Consider the following 19,267-nt stretch of genomic DNA (forward strand, 5'->3'; position numbering starts at 1 on the left):
CCCCTACTTACGAACATTCGACTTATGCAAAACGGTAGATACAATAATTTTTTTCGGGATGTCAAAAAATATCCGGATATTGCTGCAAGTTAGATTTTGTATTGAGTGCACCCTTTTCCAAGTAGAGGACAGTACTGTAATGTTTCTTTCCGCCACATGGCGCTGTAAGGGGTCAACCAGCATCCACCCCGAAGAAGAAATCCAGTTTCTACTTCTTGGTTCGTGTGTATTGTAAACACACTGTACTGTATCTCTAGCGCGCTAAGAACTTTGACGTTTAATATCTCGTGAATCCATTCAATATGGTTGGGGTAAAGTGTAAGGAAGAAGAAAGCTGTTTCTTTTGAAACAAAAGCTTGATGCGTTTGAGAAAATGGTCGGAACACTTTTTTTCGGCTACTTTTTACCACGGAGGAAAAAAACTCACTCTATTTATCTTTATAGAGCATATCGTTTTATGAAATGTTTATTTTTTAGTACAAAACAATACAGGTTACTTATACAAGCCTTAAACATACTATCTATCTACCCATGTCATATCCCTCGAAAGGGGTGACCGACAGCAGGACAAACACACACAAAAACACAGAAAATAAAAAAAGGGAAAAAGTGGAAATAAAAACACACCAAAATGTTTTGACCATGGTCAACCCAAATGCCCAAACACCCAAACAAGTTAGGCACCTCGGCATCCAAGTTGGTCATGCTTTCGTCCCTCCAAGTCACTCGGGTCAGGGTGACACAACACACTCTTCTGTTCAACAGCAGGGCCCCGACAGCTTTTACTGGTTTACAACTGCCGCATCATACGGGTGCCCTGCCCATCCCTTAGAACGCGTCCAAACATCCCTCCATCCTTTCACAACACCTCTCCACTCATTCCTATCACAAACAAGAGCTCTAGCTTCCACTATATGTATTTAGACCTCTTTCCTGAGGAGAGAGGAAAAAGGAAATAAATATAAACCATAAACATACTAAATATATCACTTAAGCAACTTACGAACAAATTCAACTTACAAACGATCGTCCGGAACCTAACTCGTTCGAAGGTCGGGCAGCGCCTGTATATGTAACGGGTGTAATAATAACTTTTGTTTTATTGAAATTCCTGCTGAAATATGTGTATAGTTTTTGGTAAATGTCCTGCAATGCTGAGTCCAACAGTGCCATCTGCTGGTATGGGGTGGGGTCTGGTTTTGGCTTCTAACATGTGACCGGGAGGCGGGGTTTGTTGTTAGTCTTACCAGAGAGAACTACAAAGAGATCAAAGAGATCAGACCCAGCAGAAAAAGCTAATGTTGTGACTCATCCATTTGCAGAAACTGTAATAATAAAAACCTCATCATCCAGTCCAGCGTGAATGTGGATCTTTGGTGGGACACGTACACCGCGGTTACATTGGTGCCGTGACCCGTGACTTCTATCAAGCTCTCCGAACCGAGGACTGTCCTACCTGCCACATCATTTCATGAAGCCATCAGCTCACAGTATTTAAAACTGCTATACAGTGACACACACATTTTTTTCCCACCAAAAACTAAAGGAGTGGGTGCAGGTTATTGCTTTTTTAATTTTTCAGACAAGTATTGCAATTTCGAAGTGATTTTTGATTTTAAAAGGAAAGTGCATTTTCTACGTTAGTTTTTTTTTTTGGTGAGTACTTAACACTTAGGTGCATGACCTACTAGTATATACACTTTTCCATGAGTGGAGTCAATAATTAGTAGGGAAAAAAATAAAAACACTAATAGCATCATGTTATACACATGTTTTATGAAGAAAACATGACATTACAACGTTTTTTTGATTCTAAAGATCTTAAAAAAATACCCCTTGGGGTCATTTTTGTTCGCACGTATGCATCCAAAAGTTAATACAAGCGATATGCCTTAACCCGCCCGTACAACTGTTAAGAAGCAAAGACGGGTCTGTATGATGTCACTAGTCACTGGTCCTTTTGGCATCTCCAAATGGCCACTTTTGGAAACGCCTAGACATACCCTTAAAAAATATGTGCAAAATATAGAAGTTTAGGTTTTTACATTGTGATGAAATTTGACCTGAGACCAGGTGAGGCTCAATGCATTTGTCCCAGCTGTTTTCCAGCTAAGATGCCCGTGCTACACTCATCTTGCATGTGATTGCCAAAAAAAAAAATTCAGACGAGAATAAAAGCCTACTATTTCTGTGTTTTCCAACTCAAAATGCTTAGTGTTAGTAGCACTTGCGTTGATTATTTCAGTTGGGGACAAAACTTATTAGTGTTACCTTTCAAAAGAGACCAAAATTGTCCAGATTATCCAAATGGTTTCACAAGAGCATTCCATTTACTCTGGTTACGTTTTGGATTGAGATTTTAGGTGAATATTACAGGATTATTAAAATGATAAATTTAAGTAAACAGCGTTGTCTTCTGGTGAGTTTTTAATAGGGATGCAGTCTATAAATCTTTGAAAAAAACAACACATTACACAATCGCACTACGTAACATCAAAATGTTGATTTCGGTTAATCGTGAAGCTCTCATGCGCGTTATACCGAGGTTCTATGGTAGTTTATACCGTAATTAGATAGTCAACAAATACCGCTGCCTTCATTAGCTCAGCAGAAAATGCAACGGGGACCAAACCCAAGTTGCTGTGGTGAGAGTGCCAAATCCTGACCACTAGGCTACTAGGCATGTAAATGACAAAGGAAATGGCATTGGATGTTATCTCATCAACACATTATTTTTACTCTCTGCGCCTCGTTGTTAAATGTTGTAATTGAGCATTATGAGAAAGAGTTCAGACCAAACAATGTTGTAAAACATGCTACTGTAGGTAAAAATAGTGTGATGATGAGATCAAATCCAATGCCATTTCCAATGTCATTTAGATCGCAAGGTGGTCTAGCGATTACAAGTAGAGGATTTGGGCTTAATTTTTTTATCATGTTATTGTTTTTATTGTTATTTTTCAGCCGTGCCGCGAAAATGCAGTCAGACTTTAAAAGAGCTGTACAGAATTTGGAATCTGCTGCTATCTCCCGACTTGTGACATCATTGCAGCCTCTGTCAAGTTTCTTATGTTGCACGTGCAAGTACGTGAAATTCCTAAACACACTCGAATAGACTCTTTTTTTCCCCCATTTTTCTTGGGGTCTGTCGATTGCCGTTTACACTTCACTTAAAAAGGCCTTTTTTTTAAACTTTAACCATTTTCATGCTACACCAAAAAATACAAACATACAAAAAATGTGGGAATGAGAATCTAATTGCTCCCCTCATTCCTCCTGCCAAATTTGTTCCCCCTGAACAGCTTCGCTTAGAAGACATATGATAAAAGCAGAAAGGCAAAGTGAGGAAAAACACAAGGACATTGTTAACACATTCTGTACTTCAAAGAGAAATCATTCTACTTTAAACTTAAATGACACACTCCACCTTTAAACTTGTCCTTGGTACAAAAGATGTTGCAGACCACTATGCTTTATGATGTCTTTAACTAAAACTACTGGTCCTAATATAAAGTACAGCAGGTCACATTGACCTATTGTGTTAGGAAATTATGAAAAGGTCAAATCTTGACAGCTGCTGTCCTTCTGTTGGCCCATTATCAAACTCTTCCTACTATATCCATTTTTTCAGGTTCTTCTCATGCTCTATCCTTTTCTTCTTAATGCTGTTGCCAAATCTTTCGGTTGAGGGTTGTTCTTTTCATCATCCGCTCAACTTTGCACTGCGCCTGCACTTCCACCATGTCCTCAAGCGACATTTGGGAATTTTTGCGTGACACGCTCGCTAAGCTAAAAGCAACTGAACTTGTTGTTGGTCAGCAGGCCGCTGGCACGCTAGGTGAGCTCTGTCCGCATGCGTCCACGCTGCTAGCGCGTGCTGGTTACAGTGCACATGCCCGATACTGCGAAGTTGCAGCCATTAGGTAAGCGCTGATGGCAGCAAATCTCGGCGGCCCATCAAGACACATAACACCGTGCACTTACTTAGCCTGTTAGCCCAAATTTGGATGTGCTAAAACTTGGGTGGTGGTGCTGGTGCTCAGCAAAACCAGAAAAGCAAAATTCTTATCCTAATACAGCGTTCCTACAGCTTAAGGCAAGTTGAATTCAAGACTTTTAAGACTTTTTTTCATGTCTTTTGACATCAATATTACGATCAAGTCAACAAAAAACACAACTGAAACCAAGAAACCAAGAAAAACACAAACATTTCTTGCACACACTGCATCAGGCCTCGTACACATTACCTGGCAGAGCTTTTAGCCCTTGCGAAAATACGTTCGTCGGCCAGACACTTCTCATAAATGTATACTTTCCCATGGTCCAAAGTAAACTCCTCTATCCGAAGCGGTGGGGAGAGTAGCCAAAAAAATTTACTCAAGTAAAAGTACCGTTACTTCAGAATAATATTACTCAAGTAGAAGTAAAAGTAGTCATCCAAAAACTTACTTGAGTAAAAGTGAAAAAGTACTTTTACTCTTACTTTTACTCTTTCTTTTAATTACTCAAGCACTGAGTAAATGTAGCAACGTCGTATTTCTCGATTTTTTTGGAACAACCAATCTGATCATCAAATTATCAAAGTCTATCCAATCAACAAAAAACACATTTAATTTAAAAGTAGATTGAAATAATCAATGTAAATTTAAGTGCCTTAACAGACAATACAAAAAAAATAGTATAAATCAAATAAATAAATTAAGCACATGTAGGACCAAGTAGCACATTTAAAGCCCCAATACTTAACAGGCTCTGCAAGCACAACAACAAACTAGCCCATGAACTCGAACAAAAGAGACATTGCATTTTGTAGCTGTTGTTTGGCATCCTTTTTAAGGGGAGTAAATGTAAATATATTCCGTTACTACCCACCACTGGTCTGAAGTTGCTATGTGAATTGTAGACACATAGTCTCTCACACATATTACTGAGTCATACATGCATCTGCTCAACTCTTAAAGGCCCGATTAAAACCACATCACTGTTTTGATAGTTCCGTCTTTATGGTCACGCGATGTTGCCATGAAAGCAAGTCAGTGAACTAACCAAAAATAATTAATAAATGTTACCAGATCTGTTAAGGTCAAACAAATCTAAATGTTATTAATATATTCAAATTTTTAGACTTTTGAAAACTAGATTTAAGACATTTTAATGCCTATTAAGGCTTTATTTTTAGAATAATGAATTGCAATGTCTTTTAAGACTTTTCAAAGAACCATGTAATGTGCTGATTCACAGCAGGTAAATGTAGTGACTGTTTCGCTTAAAAAAAAAAAAGAAACATACAAATATAGCTTGTTTTTGTTTCAAGAAATGTTACGTTGGTTGGTGTCTGAACAGGTCTGAACTTCTTTTTGTATGTGCAGTTAACTGTGCGTATGGTTGACATTGCTTTTCTTTCAGTGTTTTCAGAGACAAGTGCAAAAGAGTGCTTTGCATTTGTATGGGTTCCAATTTTGACCAAATGAGTGGCCCTATGAGAAGCTGTTTGGGAAGAAAATCATACTTGCTTTTACAAATGACATCATACTGTTAGATTATCAAAATATGTTACTGAGTATTTGTCGCCACAAAATACGATTTCCAGCTATATTAAGTTTATTATTTAATCATTACAGCATTACTTCAATATGAGCATTACTCAATAAGTTGTCATAAATTCACTTATTTTCATCAACATATCTGAATGAAGCCTTTACATTTTGTATCCTTTCATGTCAGCAATTTCCCAGCAATGGTCTGATGTGTCAGCCGTATCGTATCATACTATCTTCAAAATACTGCTGCAACCGGTTTTAACAAAGGGCTCTTGAATAAGATGAGAGTTCCTTTCTTTGGCCTGTTAAAGTTTTAAGTTCCATTTTTTAAATCGAAATCCCTTTCAAAAAAAACAAAAAAAAACGGTTGTCAACAATGTTGGAGGCCCTTTTGATTGTGAGATCTGTCTCCTTATCAGACCAGCCCTGAGTACTCTTGTTTTATCTTTATTTTGAAATTTTGTAATTAATGTGCCTCACTGAGTTGATTCTCTCAAGCTATATTTTTTCACAGTCAAAATACTAGGTCTGGTCCCGGAATAGAATACGCGGGGAGACATCGGAATGTCCAGTCGCAATCAATACTCACTTCACTTGCGCAACTATACTCTCATACAGACTCAGTCTTACACATGCACAAACTCTACTACACTCTCTCATGCATACAACTATACTCTCAGACACATGACTCTACTCTCTTACATTAACTACTATACTCTCATTCACACACTACTATACTCTCTCACATATATTTTATACTCTCATACCCACAGTACTATACTCTCTCACACATACTACTCTACTGGGAACAACTCCAGTTTGATGCTGAATTGTACAACATATACACACAGATCAGTGTGCATCGCCTTGGCTACCAAAAGTACCCAAAATAAAACAACACTGAAAGTTGAGGTGATCATTACTCTAGGTGTAAAAATACTCTCTCAAACATACAACTATACTCTCAGGCACACGACTATACTCTCTCACACATATGCCTATACTCTCACAAAAATTTAATACTCTCATACATACTACTCTACTGGGAGCCACTACAGTTTAACTTTGAATTGTACAACATACATATACCGATAGGTGGTACGACAGTATTGGTTACCAAAATAAACCAAAGTAAAACGACACTGAAAGTTAAGGTGATTATTACACTAGGCGTGAAAAACCCATATAGTATTAGAAATTTAAATGATGTGCAATAAAGAATAGTAGTGGTTGTGAGAGAGAACAAGTGTATGTGTGTGTGTGTGTGTGTGTGAGTGTCCATAGTAGTCTGTGTGGGGGATGAAGTTGTATGTCTGTGAACGCATAGTAGTGTGAGTAGAAGGGCATAGTAGTGCGTATGAGAGAGTATAGTAGTGTGTATGAGAGTGTATAGTAGCATTGGTGCATGCTATGACTGACTGTACGAGCGTATAGTTGTGCATGTGTGAAAGTATGATGTTAAATGTGAGAGCAAGTACAATCTACTTCTGGAACGGCCTCTCGTATGGCCCCCTGTTCTGAAGAAACAGAAACGGTGGGCTTGGAGGAACTAGAATGGAGCGCAAATAGCAAAGCACGACCACATGCCCCAGAGGGCTTGTCCACGTGCGTACGGGAAGACCCCATTGGAAGAAAAACCATAACATTTGTCCACCCACGTGTGTGTTTCCGGCGCTAGTGTGTGCACGTGTGCGTAAAATGAATGTGGTCATCACCTCTCGATTGCATGTCAGATGACTGAGCAGAGCTGTGCTAGTTTTTCTTTTAGATCTGGAACAAGCAAACACACACGCACACACACACACACACACACACACACACACACACACACACACACACACACACACACACACACACACACACACACACACACACTTACTGGCTAAAGTGCACAAGGAAGGATCAAGCGTGAACTGTCCAGTTCCGCAGGCGACACAACAGCCCTGATGGAACGCCGACATTTCAGGTCACCTCTTCACAATTATCTCTTAAACGATCCCTGAGACAAAGATGGGCTTCGGCTCCTCATCCTTTGTGGCATCACAAACATTATGCTCTCAAGTTAGGTCAAGGGTTGGCAACCCAAACTGTACAAAGAGCCATGTAAGATCCCTCCAAAAACAACCGCAAAAAAGGAAAAGCACCATAGAAGCCTCTAAAGGAGGACAACATATACCGTACATAAGGCCTGAGTGATAAAACAGAAACGGTAATTATTGTCAGATACAGTACCTTGAAAAAGTATTTGCCCCCTTACTGATTTATTTTTGCATATTTATCACTCACAACGGTTTCAAATCATCAAAATAATTATAATATTACACAGAGACAACCCAACGACATGCAAAATACATGTATTAAGGCACAGAACAAATCTAAACTTATCTCAGATTATGTGCAATGATCACCTGTTTACTGTCCTTCATACTTGTGAAATGCTGTGTAGGAGTTTGTCACCATGTGTCTTTGTTCTGACATTAAAGATTGGTGAAAGCAGCATTTGGATTTGTCAACTTTCACTCAGGGGAAAAAATAGTATGTATGATACATATCGATATCGACTGACAAAAACGTTTTATTATGATACCAATTTTACCAGGCCTACTGTATATACAGTAATCCCTCATTTTCAGTAATCTCTCACATTTCTAAAAAGTGCTGCGATCGTCAGAACCCGCGAAGTAGAAACCCTCATTAATTTCTCATATAGCCTTAAAGATCAAAACCAAAGAACGAACCCAATTTACAGGCTCAAGTTTTTGTTTAACAAAAAAACTATAATATAAATGTTTTTTACGAAATACTTTTATACTGTCAAATTGAAATTTTAAAAATGATTTTGTCTCTTTATTAAAAATATTGCGGACACAAGCCACTTTACTTAATATGATACATTGTCATCATCATGTGAATGACATGGAAAACTATATTTACTTTCTCATTGGCAACCCAAAATATTAAAAAAGCCATTTTGGATTAGAAAAAAAAAACAATATGTCTGGAGCAGCAAAAAGTAATAGTCTTATATAAGCCTTATAAGGCTGTAAACACACCGATCTATATTCATTTGAAAACATTAACATTATGTGTTCTGTTTGCGCCTAACAGAAACAATACATTTTTCACATAATTTTGAAAAAGCACCGGAGAGCCGCATGCATCTCCGGAGCAAGTTTAGCGGCTTGAAAAGTTTAACTGTGTTGGCCATAGAAAGCATCTTCCTCTGCCTTTTGGTGCTTTCGTCATTCCAGAGCGTTTTAATGACATGATGGCTTTTAGAGAATTTTGAATTTAAAAGAGATTTGCGCATATATGATGTAGGTTTATCAAAAGGTCTTAAGTATCATCTCATATACCCTTAAAGATCAAACTCGGACCGCAACGTTATTGATGCACGGGCAGAAACAAGCAAAAAAAGGGGCCACTGTTTTGCTAATCAGAATGCAGAACACAGGGCACGATAAAAAAAATAGCGAAATTGTGATAAGTAAACCGTGGTACAGCAAGGGATTACTGTAATTGGGTATACAGTGGGACCTCGGTTATCGCGGCTAATGGGGACCAAAACCACCCGCAATAAGTGAAAATCCGCGAAGTAGCGGCGCATTTAAAAAAACCCAAAACAAAACAACAAAAAAAGTAAAAATTTTTATTTTATTATTTTTTTTTAAGACCTGCGAAGCTCTGAACCCGCGAACATGGAACCACGAAGTAGCGACACCCCTTCAAAAATGCTTAAATAAATAAATAAATAGATAAATAAATAAACAAATAAATAAATAATTATTATATTTTACTATTATTATTTTTTAGGCCCGCGAAGCGCTGAATCCGCGAACGTTGAAGCACGAAGTAGCGAGGTCCCACTGTATAACTATTTTCTTTGGAAGACGTCAAGAAGGTTTATGTCATGATTACCCTCCTACGGAACCCATATAATTTTCCACGATCAAATATTTTTGAAAAAGCGCCAAGGTCCCACGGGGAGTTAGGTGCTAGCAATCTAAAGTGGAAAAAAGGCATAGTTTGACGGCACTTAACGGCATGTTCTGTTTGCAGCGGCAATTTTGATATGGGAAACGAACCAAAGACATGAAAACTTATAACTAGCAAATGCTAAGGACGTTGGTATGGAAACCAATTGTTAAGTTGTCTTGGGGAGTCTGTATTTTTTTTGCTGTGAAATGTTTTGCGAGATTCGAGCTGTTTAAATCTAAGCTTAAAACACACTTCTATTCTATAGCTTATCAATGACCTATATTTAGCGTTGACAATATCTGTGTATTATTTGTTATTGCAACATCCGTTGAAGCCTGGTCATCCTGGAAGGGGGATTACCTCCTGTGTGTTCCATTGCCCTCATGTAGGTTTTAGATCAAGGGATGGTGTAAAAATAGTCTGTGGTTTCCAATAATCTGTGGTCTGTGCAGCCCTTTGAGACTCCTTGTGATTACGGGCGTCACAAATAAACATGACTTGACTGTTTATATCCCTCTTTTAACACTAATGTTGTTTCAGCTCACAGGCATTCTGATTGATTGCATTCTCTAGATCAGTGTTTTTCATTCAATGTGCCAGGGCACACTAGTGTGCCGTGACAGATTGTCAGGTGTGCCGTGAGAAATTATCCAGCATCACTTTTTAAATTTTTAAATTTCATAAAATATTTATGAATCATTTTCTGCAAATATTATGTAATTGTCAAGTGTCTGTGCTGTAAAAACTGGGGGTATCATAAACTATATTGTAATTAAACATTCTGTTCAACATTTTTGGTTAGTAGTGTGCCGTAAAATTTTTCCAATGTAAAAAACGTGCCCTGGCTCAAAAAAGGTTGAAAAACACTGCTCTAGATCAGTGGCCGGGAACCTATGGCTTGTGAACCAGGTAAGGCTCTTTTCATGAGTACATCTGGCTCGGGGAAAAAAATCAACATCGTTTTCTACCACAAGTGGCAGGATCACTCAAGCACTTTTCTACCAAAAAGGCTGGTAAGATGAAATGTCATCACAAGTTTCTCCAAGTTCCTTAGTCAATGAGATGCATCAGAAAACCCATGCGAGTGTGAAGTATAGTCTGCCACCTACAAGTTTTGGAGATATTTTTTCAAGCCTGCAGTTGGAGTACATTTCTAAATAATGACGAATGACCAAAGATACGCATGCGGACTTTAAGACCAATGAATGAAGGACGACTTAAGACCACTCGATTCCCAAGATTAGAACTGTGACCACATCATATTGCTGAAGGTAAATTCATCCGTATCCTTCTCGGGAGTATTTTGTGACATTTTTTCGAAATAGCTCTGCTTGCACCTTCTAGAATATTTCTATATATATCTCATGAAATTATCAAATGTCAGGCAGTGAAATAAAATGCACGAAAGAATTGGCTTCTGCTCGGAGATCACATTCGGCGGCTTTTTTTTTTTTAGATTTTTGTCTTAAAATACAGTGGGACCTGGCTATCGCGGTTAATGGGGACCAAAACCACCCGCGAAAAGTGAAAATCTGCAAAGTAGCAACGCCCCTTCAAAAATGCTTTAAAAAAAAAAAAAAAAAAAAAAAAAAAAAAAAAGTATATATATATATATATATATATATATATATATATATATATATATTCTTTTTTTTTTTAAATTATTTTATCTTATTATGATTATTTTTTAGACCTACGAAGCTCTGAACCTGCGAACGTTGAACCGCGAAGTAGCGAGGTCCCACTGTATATGGTGCGTCTCTCACTGGAAAAAAAAAATCGAAAGATTTTGCTTTTTTAACTCATCAAAGAGGTTCTCGACCATCCTCTAAAAATTGTCATCTATTTAATGGATCAGACAATTTTGTCGGCTGAGCCAAGCATGTTGTTGTTACCCAATTTTTGGGCTGATAGACCAGGCTCTCAAATCATGTCAAAATTAAAAAAAGCTTGAAGAATGTTGGATGAGCTTGCTTGAAAAGATTTGTGCTTGTCACGTTTCAAATAAACAACACTTTTTGTCCCTTCGTTTTGTGCTTTAAAATTGTTTTAAAGCAAGCTGAGCATTCATCTCGGCAACAAAATGAAACCAATTCAACAGAACCAAGTCTCGGTGAACAGAGAGCGCTATCACATCCATCGGTTTGAAGTTTCTTTCCTTAAGGGAATTGCTTCTTGCGATAAAGATTTATCTCAAAGGCTGGGGTGACTGGACAAAAACGGGAAGAGAACTCCCTAAAAAAAAAAAAAAAAAAACTCAAGAGCTATTGTTAAAGAGCTAAAGGTTCTCCTAGAAAGTCGGATAGTTTTTTTTTTCATTTTTATGTGCAAGACAGAACTGGAACGAAATAAGCTGGTGACAAGTTCAGTGGAAGACCTCTGTGTCTGTTGAATGCTAATTTGATCTTGCCAAGGAAAATAATGATAAATGATAATGACAACCACTAGGAACGTGTTGGCCAATCGAACGTTGAGCTGATGATTCCTAGAAACCTGTGACATGTGTCTTTAAGGAGGAGCATCCATTCAGAGGGAGTCAAGGGAGGCACTTCAGTGCTATAATAATCAACCACCACCACCATCATCATCATCCTCTGAAATAAAAAAAAATAAATAAAAAAAGTACAAAATAAGGAGCAGTCAGGAGAGCACGCGGCTACAAGCAACGTAGCCAGCTAGCATCAGAGGCGGAAAGAAAAACATCCTGCGAGGCGGTTGCAAAAGAGGGAGGGCAGGAGATAGGCAGGGGCAGGGAGTCATCAAAGAGGGTAAGTTGGGTGTCTAAATATCAGAAACGATGTTATTCATTTACCTTTGTTCCACACTGCAAGTTGAGTACAAGCACATGAGATAATTAACCTGAGCATTGGAATTAGCATTAGTCAGTCAAGGGTGTCACAGTTCTTCAGGTGGGTATTTCCCGGAGACAAAGAAAAGCACCAAGTACACGGAGACTCCCACTAGCTCTTGTTAGTGCTCGAAACGCAATACATGTATATATAAGTTTCATTTTCGTTCTGAGGACTTACACGTGTGAGAAATGGACACGAAGTGCAACAACTTATAGACGATTACCGTATTTTTCTAGTAACTCCAATTGGTCCAGAAATTTGAAAGTTCGCCTTATAATTCGGTGCTTCTTGTTTACCGCAGAGTACAGTAATTTAGAGTATGTATGTGTTAAAGTTTGCCATGTGTGTACAATGATTGAGCAAAGATTGATGAATCGATTAGTATCGCCAACCAAAATCGCAAAAAATCATATGCATCATTTGTATGCTACGGAAATCGAACCCGAGTAGTGAGGTGGGAGCACTGACCCTTTACCATTAAACCACCATTTGTACAGGTGGCAAACACTAAGGCATTAGAACTTATCCTGTTATAACACTATTTTTAGTCACGGTGCCAGAAACACTGGATTGCATAGTGCATTCTGATAGGTTAAAAAGTTTCTCCACTTCTTCACCCACAAAATGTTAGAATTTGAGGAAAACAATAAGCATTTAAACAAAATACTATACAAGCGCTTTTACGTACAAATACATATCAAACAGCAATATTATTGACACACAGGTGAAGAAGTGGAGAGACATTAACCTATCAAAATGCACTAAGCAAATCAATGTTTCTGGCACTGAGTGTAAAAATAGAGTAATTATAAGATAAACCTTAATTTGTTTTCATATGTAATCTGTACCACTGGTGGTCTAGTGGTAAAGTGTCAGCGCTTACTGTCACTGTTTGCGTTCAATTCCCCTTACATACAGAATTATGCGATTTTGGACAGCAAAACCTCTTAGCCCAATGATTATACACAAATACACAATGTCGCTCTAAATGTAGTCTCAATTTTGGTGTGCTTTATGTATGAAAATATATATGACAAAACACTATTTTTTGAGGGTGCGCCTTATAATCCAGTGCGCCTTATGGTGCGGAAAATAGGCTGAATTAAAAGTGTTACCTAATCACATTCAATAGAGATTTTATCAAACATTGTGGACTTAAGGTGCAACTAAACCTTAATATTGAGAAACAACCACCATATGGGAACTTGAATTCAAGTAAAACAACTGGCTTGCCTAGATTGATTTTAGGAGGACAACGTGAAACGGAAGTTGTTCCCAAGGTGGATGTAACATAACTAAAAACAAAATCTTGGCACAATTTGGGCTCAGCCAGAGCTAGTGGGAGTTGTGCACCATTGAGTGGACACTCTGGGTAGCATCAAAGCTTCACAGAAGTGACTTGGCAAGCAAAATGACACCCCTGATAGGATTTAGGCTTTGTTGGGAGGAATCCATGCATTACCTATTCACTCAGTCCATATTGTTTTACTAGTGGATCTCAAAGTTGCAAAAGCAATGCAAAAGTTGCAAAGTTAATGATCAATTTCTTCTAATCATTATCTCATTCGGACCTCCAAAGTTTTCAGTGTATTTAAAGAAAACAATTAATTGTACAGTGGTACCTTTAAATTTGAGCACATTTAAAAATGGTAATTTTGTGGTTACGTTCGCCTAACTGTACGCTAAAAGTTCTAGACTAGTCCCATAGGCTACCACTAGAGACTGCTTAACACATGTGACTGCTTACCGCCAGCATCAGATCGCCCAGTTTGCGCATGCAAACTACGACAAGCAAACATGAAAAAAGGCTCTGGCAGCAGTAAATGTTTTTCTTATGTACGTTCATTGAAAGTTACAGTTACTTTAATTTTAAGTGTAGAATAAGTGCTTACGTATGATCAACCTCTGCCAATTGCGCTCCTTATTAATAATTGCAAAACTTCTTTATTAAGAGATAATAAACCTTACCTGCACAAAACGGAACCTACTAACAGCAAGATAGACTATGTAGAATACCTTGAAAATATTACCAATTTACCATGACGTTTTCGTCCGCTGCCAGTGACAGAGACGATCTGTATTAGAGCCAAAATGGGCAAGACTAAATCGGTCTTTTTAAGCAAAAAATTTTCCATATAGAATTGTTAAACGAAGTAAACATCGTGAAATGATCAAACAAAAGCCTAAAAATATGGGGAAAACGTACAAGTTGACTGTTTTTTAAGCATTTGTGCTTTACATTGTATGTGATCTCCTTGTTTACCTCCCTCCTCCTTGCCAGCACCCATACAATTTGATGCGGTGTTCATAATAAACTCGCATTGTGTCTTGTTAATATCGTATTTATCTTATGGGTGAATTTTTTTATGTTGAATTACTATTTTTAGTGATCAGGAAAGTGTGTTTTATAGGTATTCAGGATTCACTTGTATACTTTTGGGAGGATGGGAGCGGATCAATTCCTTTTGATAGTTTCATATGGGGAAAATGTGTTCGTTACACAAGCAATTAAAGCTACGAGTATAATCCTGGAACGAATTAAGCTCATAAGAAGAGGTACCACTGTATTTTGCTACTCTGTTGGGTTAAAAGTTCCGCTGAAAAAAAGCAACCACAAACAAGCAATTAAGAAGGGACTTTAAACACAATCCAAGTCACAAATACAAACCTTGAGCAGCGACTGCTGTTGCTAAAACATTAAAACAGTGTCTGGCTGTGGCGGCTATATGCCGCACATAAGGCCTGTTTGCACTCCTACCTTTGAAGTTAGGTCTGATCCTGGCGTCGTAGCCCGACACTTTGCCCATCAACTTGTCCAGGAACTCAGATGGCGGCATTGGCGAAGCGGCTTTGCGGGCTGCTGCCTCCTTGGACGCCGCCAGGCTGCACGGCACAAAACGGCCATTTGTTACAAGGGAAATCCAATTTCGAGATTTTTTTCATGTTTTTGAGAAGGTTTAGTAGCATGCTACAACGTTGGTCATGCATTTTAAGTCCCACTGTGTAATATTTGACTACTAGATGACCCCATTCTGTCTAATGCAAACAAAACCAGTACCAGAGCGCAAAGCATGGAAGCAAGATGAAAGACAAACATGGCGGCGACTTCTAGAAGGGATAACATTAGATAGATAGATAGATAGATACTTTATTCATCCCCGCAGGGAAATTCACATTTCCAGCAGCATCCCGTCGCTGAGAACAATACAATACTAAGGCAATGTGACGTGCTAATACCCACTGTAGCGTGTTGTATAGAGTATTTAAATAGTGCTACATAAAATACACACTGCAATAAAAGTACGGTAATATGCAATGTAGGGGGTGTGGTTTAATGTGGGCCTTTACCCCGCCGGGTGGATGTAAAGAGCCTCATGGCATGAGGAAGAAAAGATCTCTTCAGTCTGTCCGTGGTACAAGACAGTGACAGCAGTCTGTCGCTGAAGCTGCTCTTCTGTCTGGATATAATGCTGTGTAGTGGATGTGATGAATTGTCCATGATTGACCGCAGCTTTTTCAGTGCCCGTCTCTCAGCTACTGTTGTCAGGCTGTCGAGCTCTGTGCCCACAACGGAGCTCGCTTTCCTCGCCAGTTTATTGAGATGAGAGGCATCCTTCTTCATGACGCTGCCTCCCCAACACGCTGTCGCATAGAAGAGGGCGCTTGCCACTACTGTCTCATAGAATATTTTCAGGAGCTTTTTGCAGATTTTGAAGGAGGCCAGCCTTCTGAGGAAGTAAAGTCAGCTTTGCCCTTTCCTACATAGAGCTTCTGTGTTGGCAGTCCAGTCCAGTTTGTTGTCCAGCTGCACAACCAGGTATTTGTAGGTCTGGACAAATTCTACACCTTCTCCTTTGATGGTTACAGGAACCGGGTGACTTTTAGTTCTCCTGAAGTCCACCACCATTTCCCTGGTCTTGGTGGTGTTCAGGTGCAAGTGGTTTGCGTCACTCCATTGGACAAAGTCCTGAATCAGTTTCCTGTACTCCTCCTTCTGCCCACTTCTGATACATCCCACGATCGCAGTGTCATCAGCAAACTTTTGCACGTGGCAGGACTCAGAGTTGTACTGAAAGTCCGATGTATACAGAGTGAATAGGAACGGAGAGAGCACGGTCCCCTGCGGAGATCCTGTGCTGCTAACCACAGTGTCCGATGTACAGCCCCCCTGTTTCACATACTGGGGTCTGCCTGTCAGGTAGTCCGTAATCCATTCTACAAGGTGTGAGCTTGTGTAAAAGTAATACAAACTTCCCTAACCCTTTTTTAATAAAAGTTAGGATTAGTATGATAGTTCATGTGTTTTTCGAATTCAAATCATTGTTGTCTTGGTGGGTGTTGTTTGTACCACTACAAGCCTTTAAATGTTACACACTGTCACTTTAAAACAGGGTTGGTAGTCCTTTTTAATGGCCAAATTTAACTGATGAGGACTTTCAAAGCCAATTTTTCAATTCCTCCAGTAACATTAAAAGAAAAAATTGTGGTGCAAATCATGTATTTTGCAAAGCCACAAATATATCCCTGATCTACATATACAATTCTTAATCTTGCGTGTGTATTTTTCAAGATATTTGATTTTTAGGCCTTGAGTAAATCGTGAATATACTTAGTGGATCTGAACAATACGTGTGTAACTATTTTTCAGACAAATCTCTCCCCATACAAGTGTTTCCCTTTGCACGCTCATGTCGCCACAAAAAAATTACAGTAATATGTAGCTTAAATTTTCAGTTGCAGGAAATTATTTTCATTAAAATGTTCCACTGGAAAACATTACCTTATCATCTTGCGTGGCCCATTAAAAAAATGTCCATAATTGATATGCAATCTTTGGACTAATATACATTTCATAGTGCCCTGTTTGGGTGTAACATGTGCCTGTCCTCTTGAGTGCAAACCGTAGGGGGCGATGCCATAACAATTACTGTCAGCTTCCAATGATCAAGAGGCAGGAGATATGCATCGGTAATGCAGTGTAGGCGTCATTTTTAAAGGGCCAGTGTGCAAAGTTCATAGGTCAAATAATTTACATTTACTTTACATCGCAGAATCCATACAGAGTAGTCGCCGCCATGTTTATCGGTCATCTTGCTGCAAAGCTGTGCTCATTTTGCACTGGTTGTTGTTTGCATTAGACAATAAGGTACCATCTAGTGGTCGAATATTACACAATGTACTTTAAAGCAGAGTTGTTGAGAAGCATGGCACCACCTTCAAGCATTGACAAGCACTTCACCCAAAACTCAAGCCCCTATTAATCCTTAAAATCACATTCATATTCAAGCATTTTGTAGGATTTCAAGCGCCCGTACGAACTCTGTTATAAGCATACACTGAAGATCAAAATTAGAGAACTTATAAATTTGTTTTATCTGTTACACAGTTGAATGCCATTTTATTTTGTCTATATTATGGTACTACAACACTTTTTTCACAAAATGACTAGAGAAATTAAAATATATAAATATATATTTCAGAAGATGCTCTGATCATAATAAGAGAACACACTGATAAAAATTAGAGAATAACAATGACTTTGGCATCAGAAAAAAAGTAAAGGTTACAACAGTCAGCAAATTGTAAGAAGTGTACAAGCTTCTGCTGTGAATGACTTTGGCACAACTGCAGACACAGGATAGCACTAGTCTCTCACATTGCCCTGATGTGATTTTGGTCCATTCTTCTTCCAGCCCTCTACACGGTTCACTGACTGTAGTGGGTTTCTTGACTATAACTTTGTCACCAAGGATTTTTAGAGGTTCTCTATTGGGTTGAGATCACTATTCTGGGCAGGTCATTCACTGTTTTCACCTTCAATGATATTCTTTGCCCGTTTTGCTGTGTGACATGTGTCCTGCATGAAGACTGAAGGCTGATACACATCTGTATTCACTCAGCTGTAGCTGTACAAGAGGGCCAACTCCTGCTGCAAAAACCTTGACAGTCCCTTTTCCACCTTTCACTGACTTTTTTATACACAATATGGGTTTAGTCTTTCTCCAATGTTTCACAGAATATACAGTAATGCTTCCCATCAGACCCAAATATATGAAATTTGCTTTCATCATTGAAGTAAACTCTAAACCAATTCTCTTCTGTCCACACAACATGCTCCTCAGCAAAGCTCAGTTTATTTTTTTCGGGTTTTTGGCTCACTGTAGTGTAGGCCTTCTATCCAAATGCTCTTAAACAGCGAGACACTGTATGGCGAGACAAATCCTTATCATGTTCAGCACTAGACTGGCGAGTAATTCTCCCTGCATTGTAAAAACGATTACCCATTTAAATCCTCCGCAGTGACCTGTTCTCTCATGCAATTGTCTTCTGTGGATGGCCAGCCTTCTTGGGAGACTTGAATATGTTTGTGATTTTGTAGAAATGTAATATTCTTAAAATCACAGATTTGGGGTGATCAACTTGTCTTGCAATGGATGATGGGGTGATCCCTATCGTTTTCATCTGGGCACCCTGCTGCCAGAGGCTTTCAGTCACTTTAGAATGGACCACAAAGTCAGTGAACTGACAGTTAGGATGCCAGTTAAAAAGGGGTTGGCAGATACTCAAGGAAATTAGCACCATGTGCTAGATTAGCACCATTAATTGGGAGACACCCGAAAGTGTTTTCTAATTTTTCTGCAAAATGTGTTGTCGTAGCTTGGTATAGACACTACAAAGGGTTCTTAAATGAGCAGTGAAGGTGGTATTTTTTTTTTAGATTTATTAAAATTTTCATAAATTGTTCTCTAATTTTAATCTTCAGTGTACGACATTGACATAAACCTTAAGAAACTAAAATTTGGTCATACTTTTTCCGTGTTCCACTCACGTTTTTGTTCTCCAAGTACGGCATATTTGGAAGTTTGCCCAATCTACACTTTTGTGGATTACATTAGC

The 19,267-nt window shown here is 38.7% G+C and overlaps 1 protein-coding gene across 2 annotated transcripts in view; it reads right to left on the reverse strand.

The window, feature by feature from the left end:
• glra1 (glycine receptor, alpha 1) overlaps positions 1-19,267 on the reverse strand; it is an 84,214-nt gene that overhangs the window by 49,191 nt on the left and 15,756 nt on the right. Inside the window, exons 2-3 of one of the 2 annotated variants that reach the window (XM_088344641.1) lie at positions 15,129-15,253; positions 12,331-12,342 (exon numbers count right to left, since the gene is read on the reverse strand). In XM_088344641.1, the coding sequence (XP_088200767.1) occupies positions 12,331-12,342; positions 15,129-15,253 (137 nt within the window). The remainder of the gene's footprint in view (positions 1-12,330; positions 12,343-15,128; positions 15,254-19,267) is intronic. The other variant, XM_088344640.1, reaches the window with a different exon arrangement.

Source organism: Urocampus carinirostris, chromosome 9 (genome assembly GCF_059441175.1).
Source record: "Urocampus carinirostris isolate Australia breed hairy pipefish chromosome 9, RoL_Ucar_1.0, whole genome shotgun sequence".
Taxonomy (NCBI): domain Eukaryota; kingdom Metazoa; phylum Chordata; class Actinopteri; order Syngnathiformes; family Syngnathidae; genus Urocampus; species Urocampus carinirostris.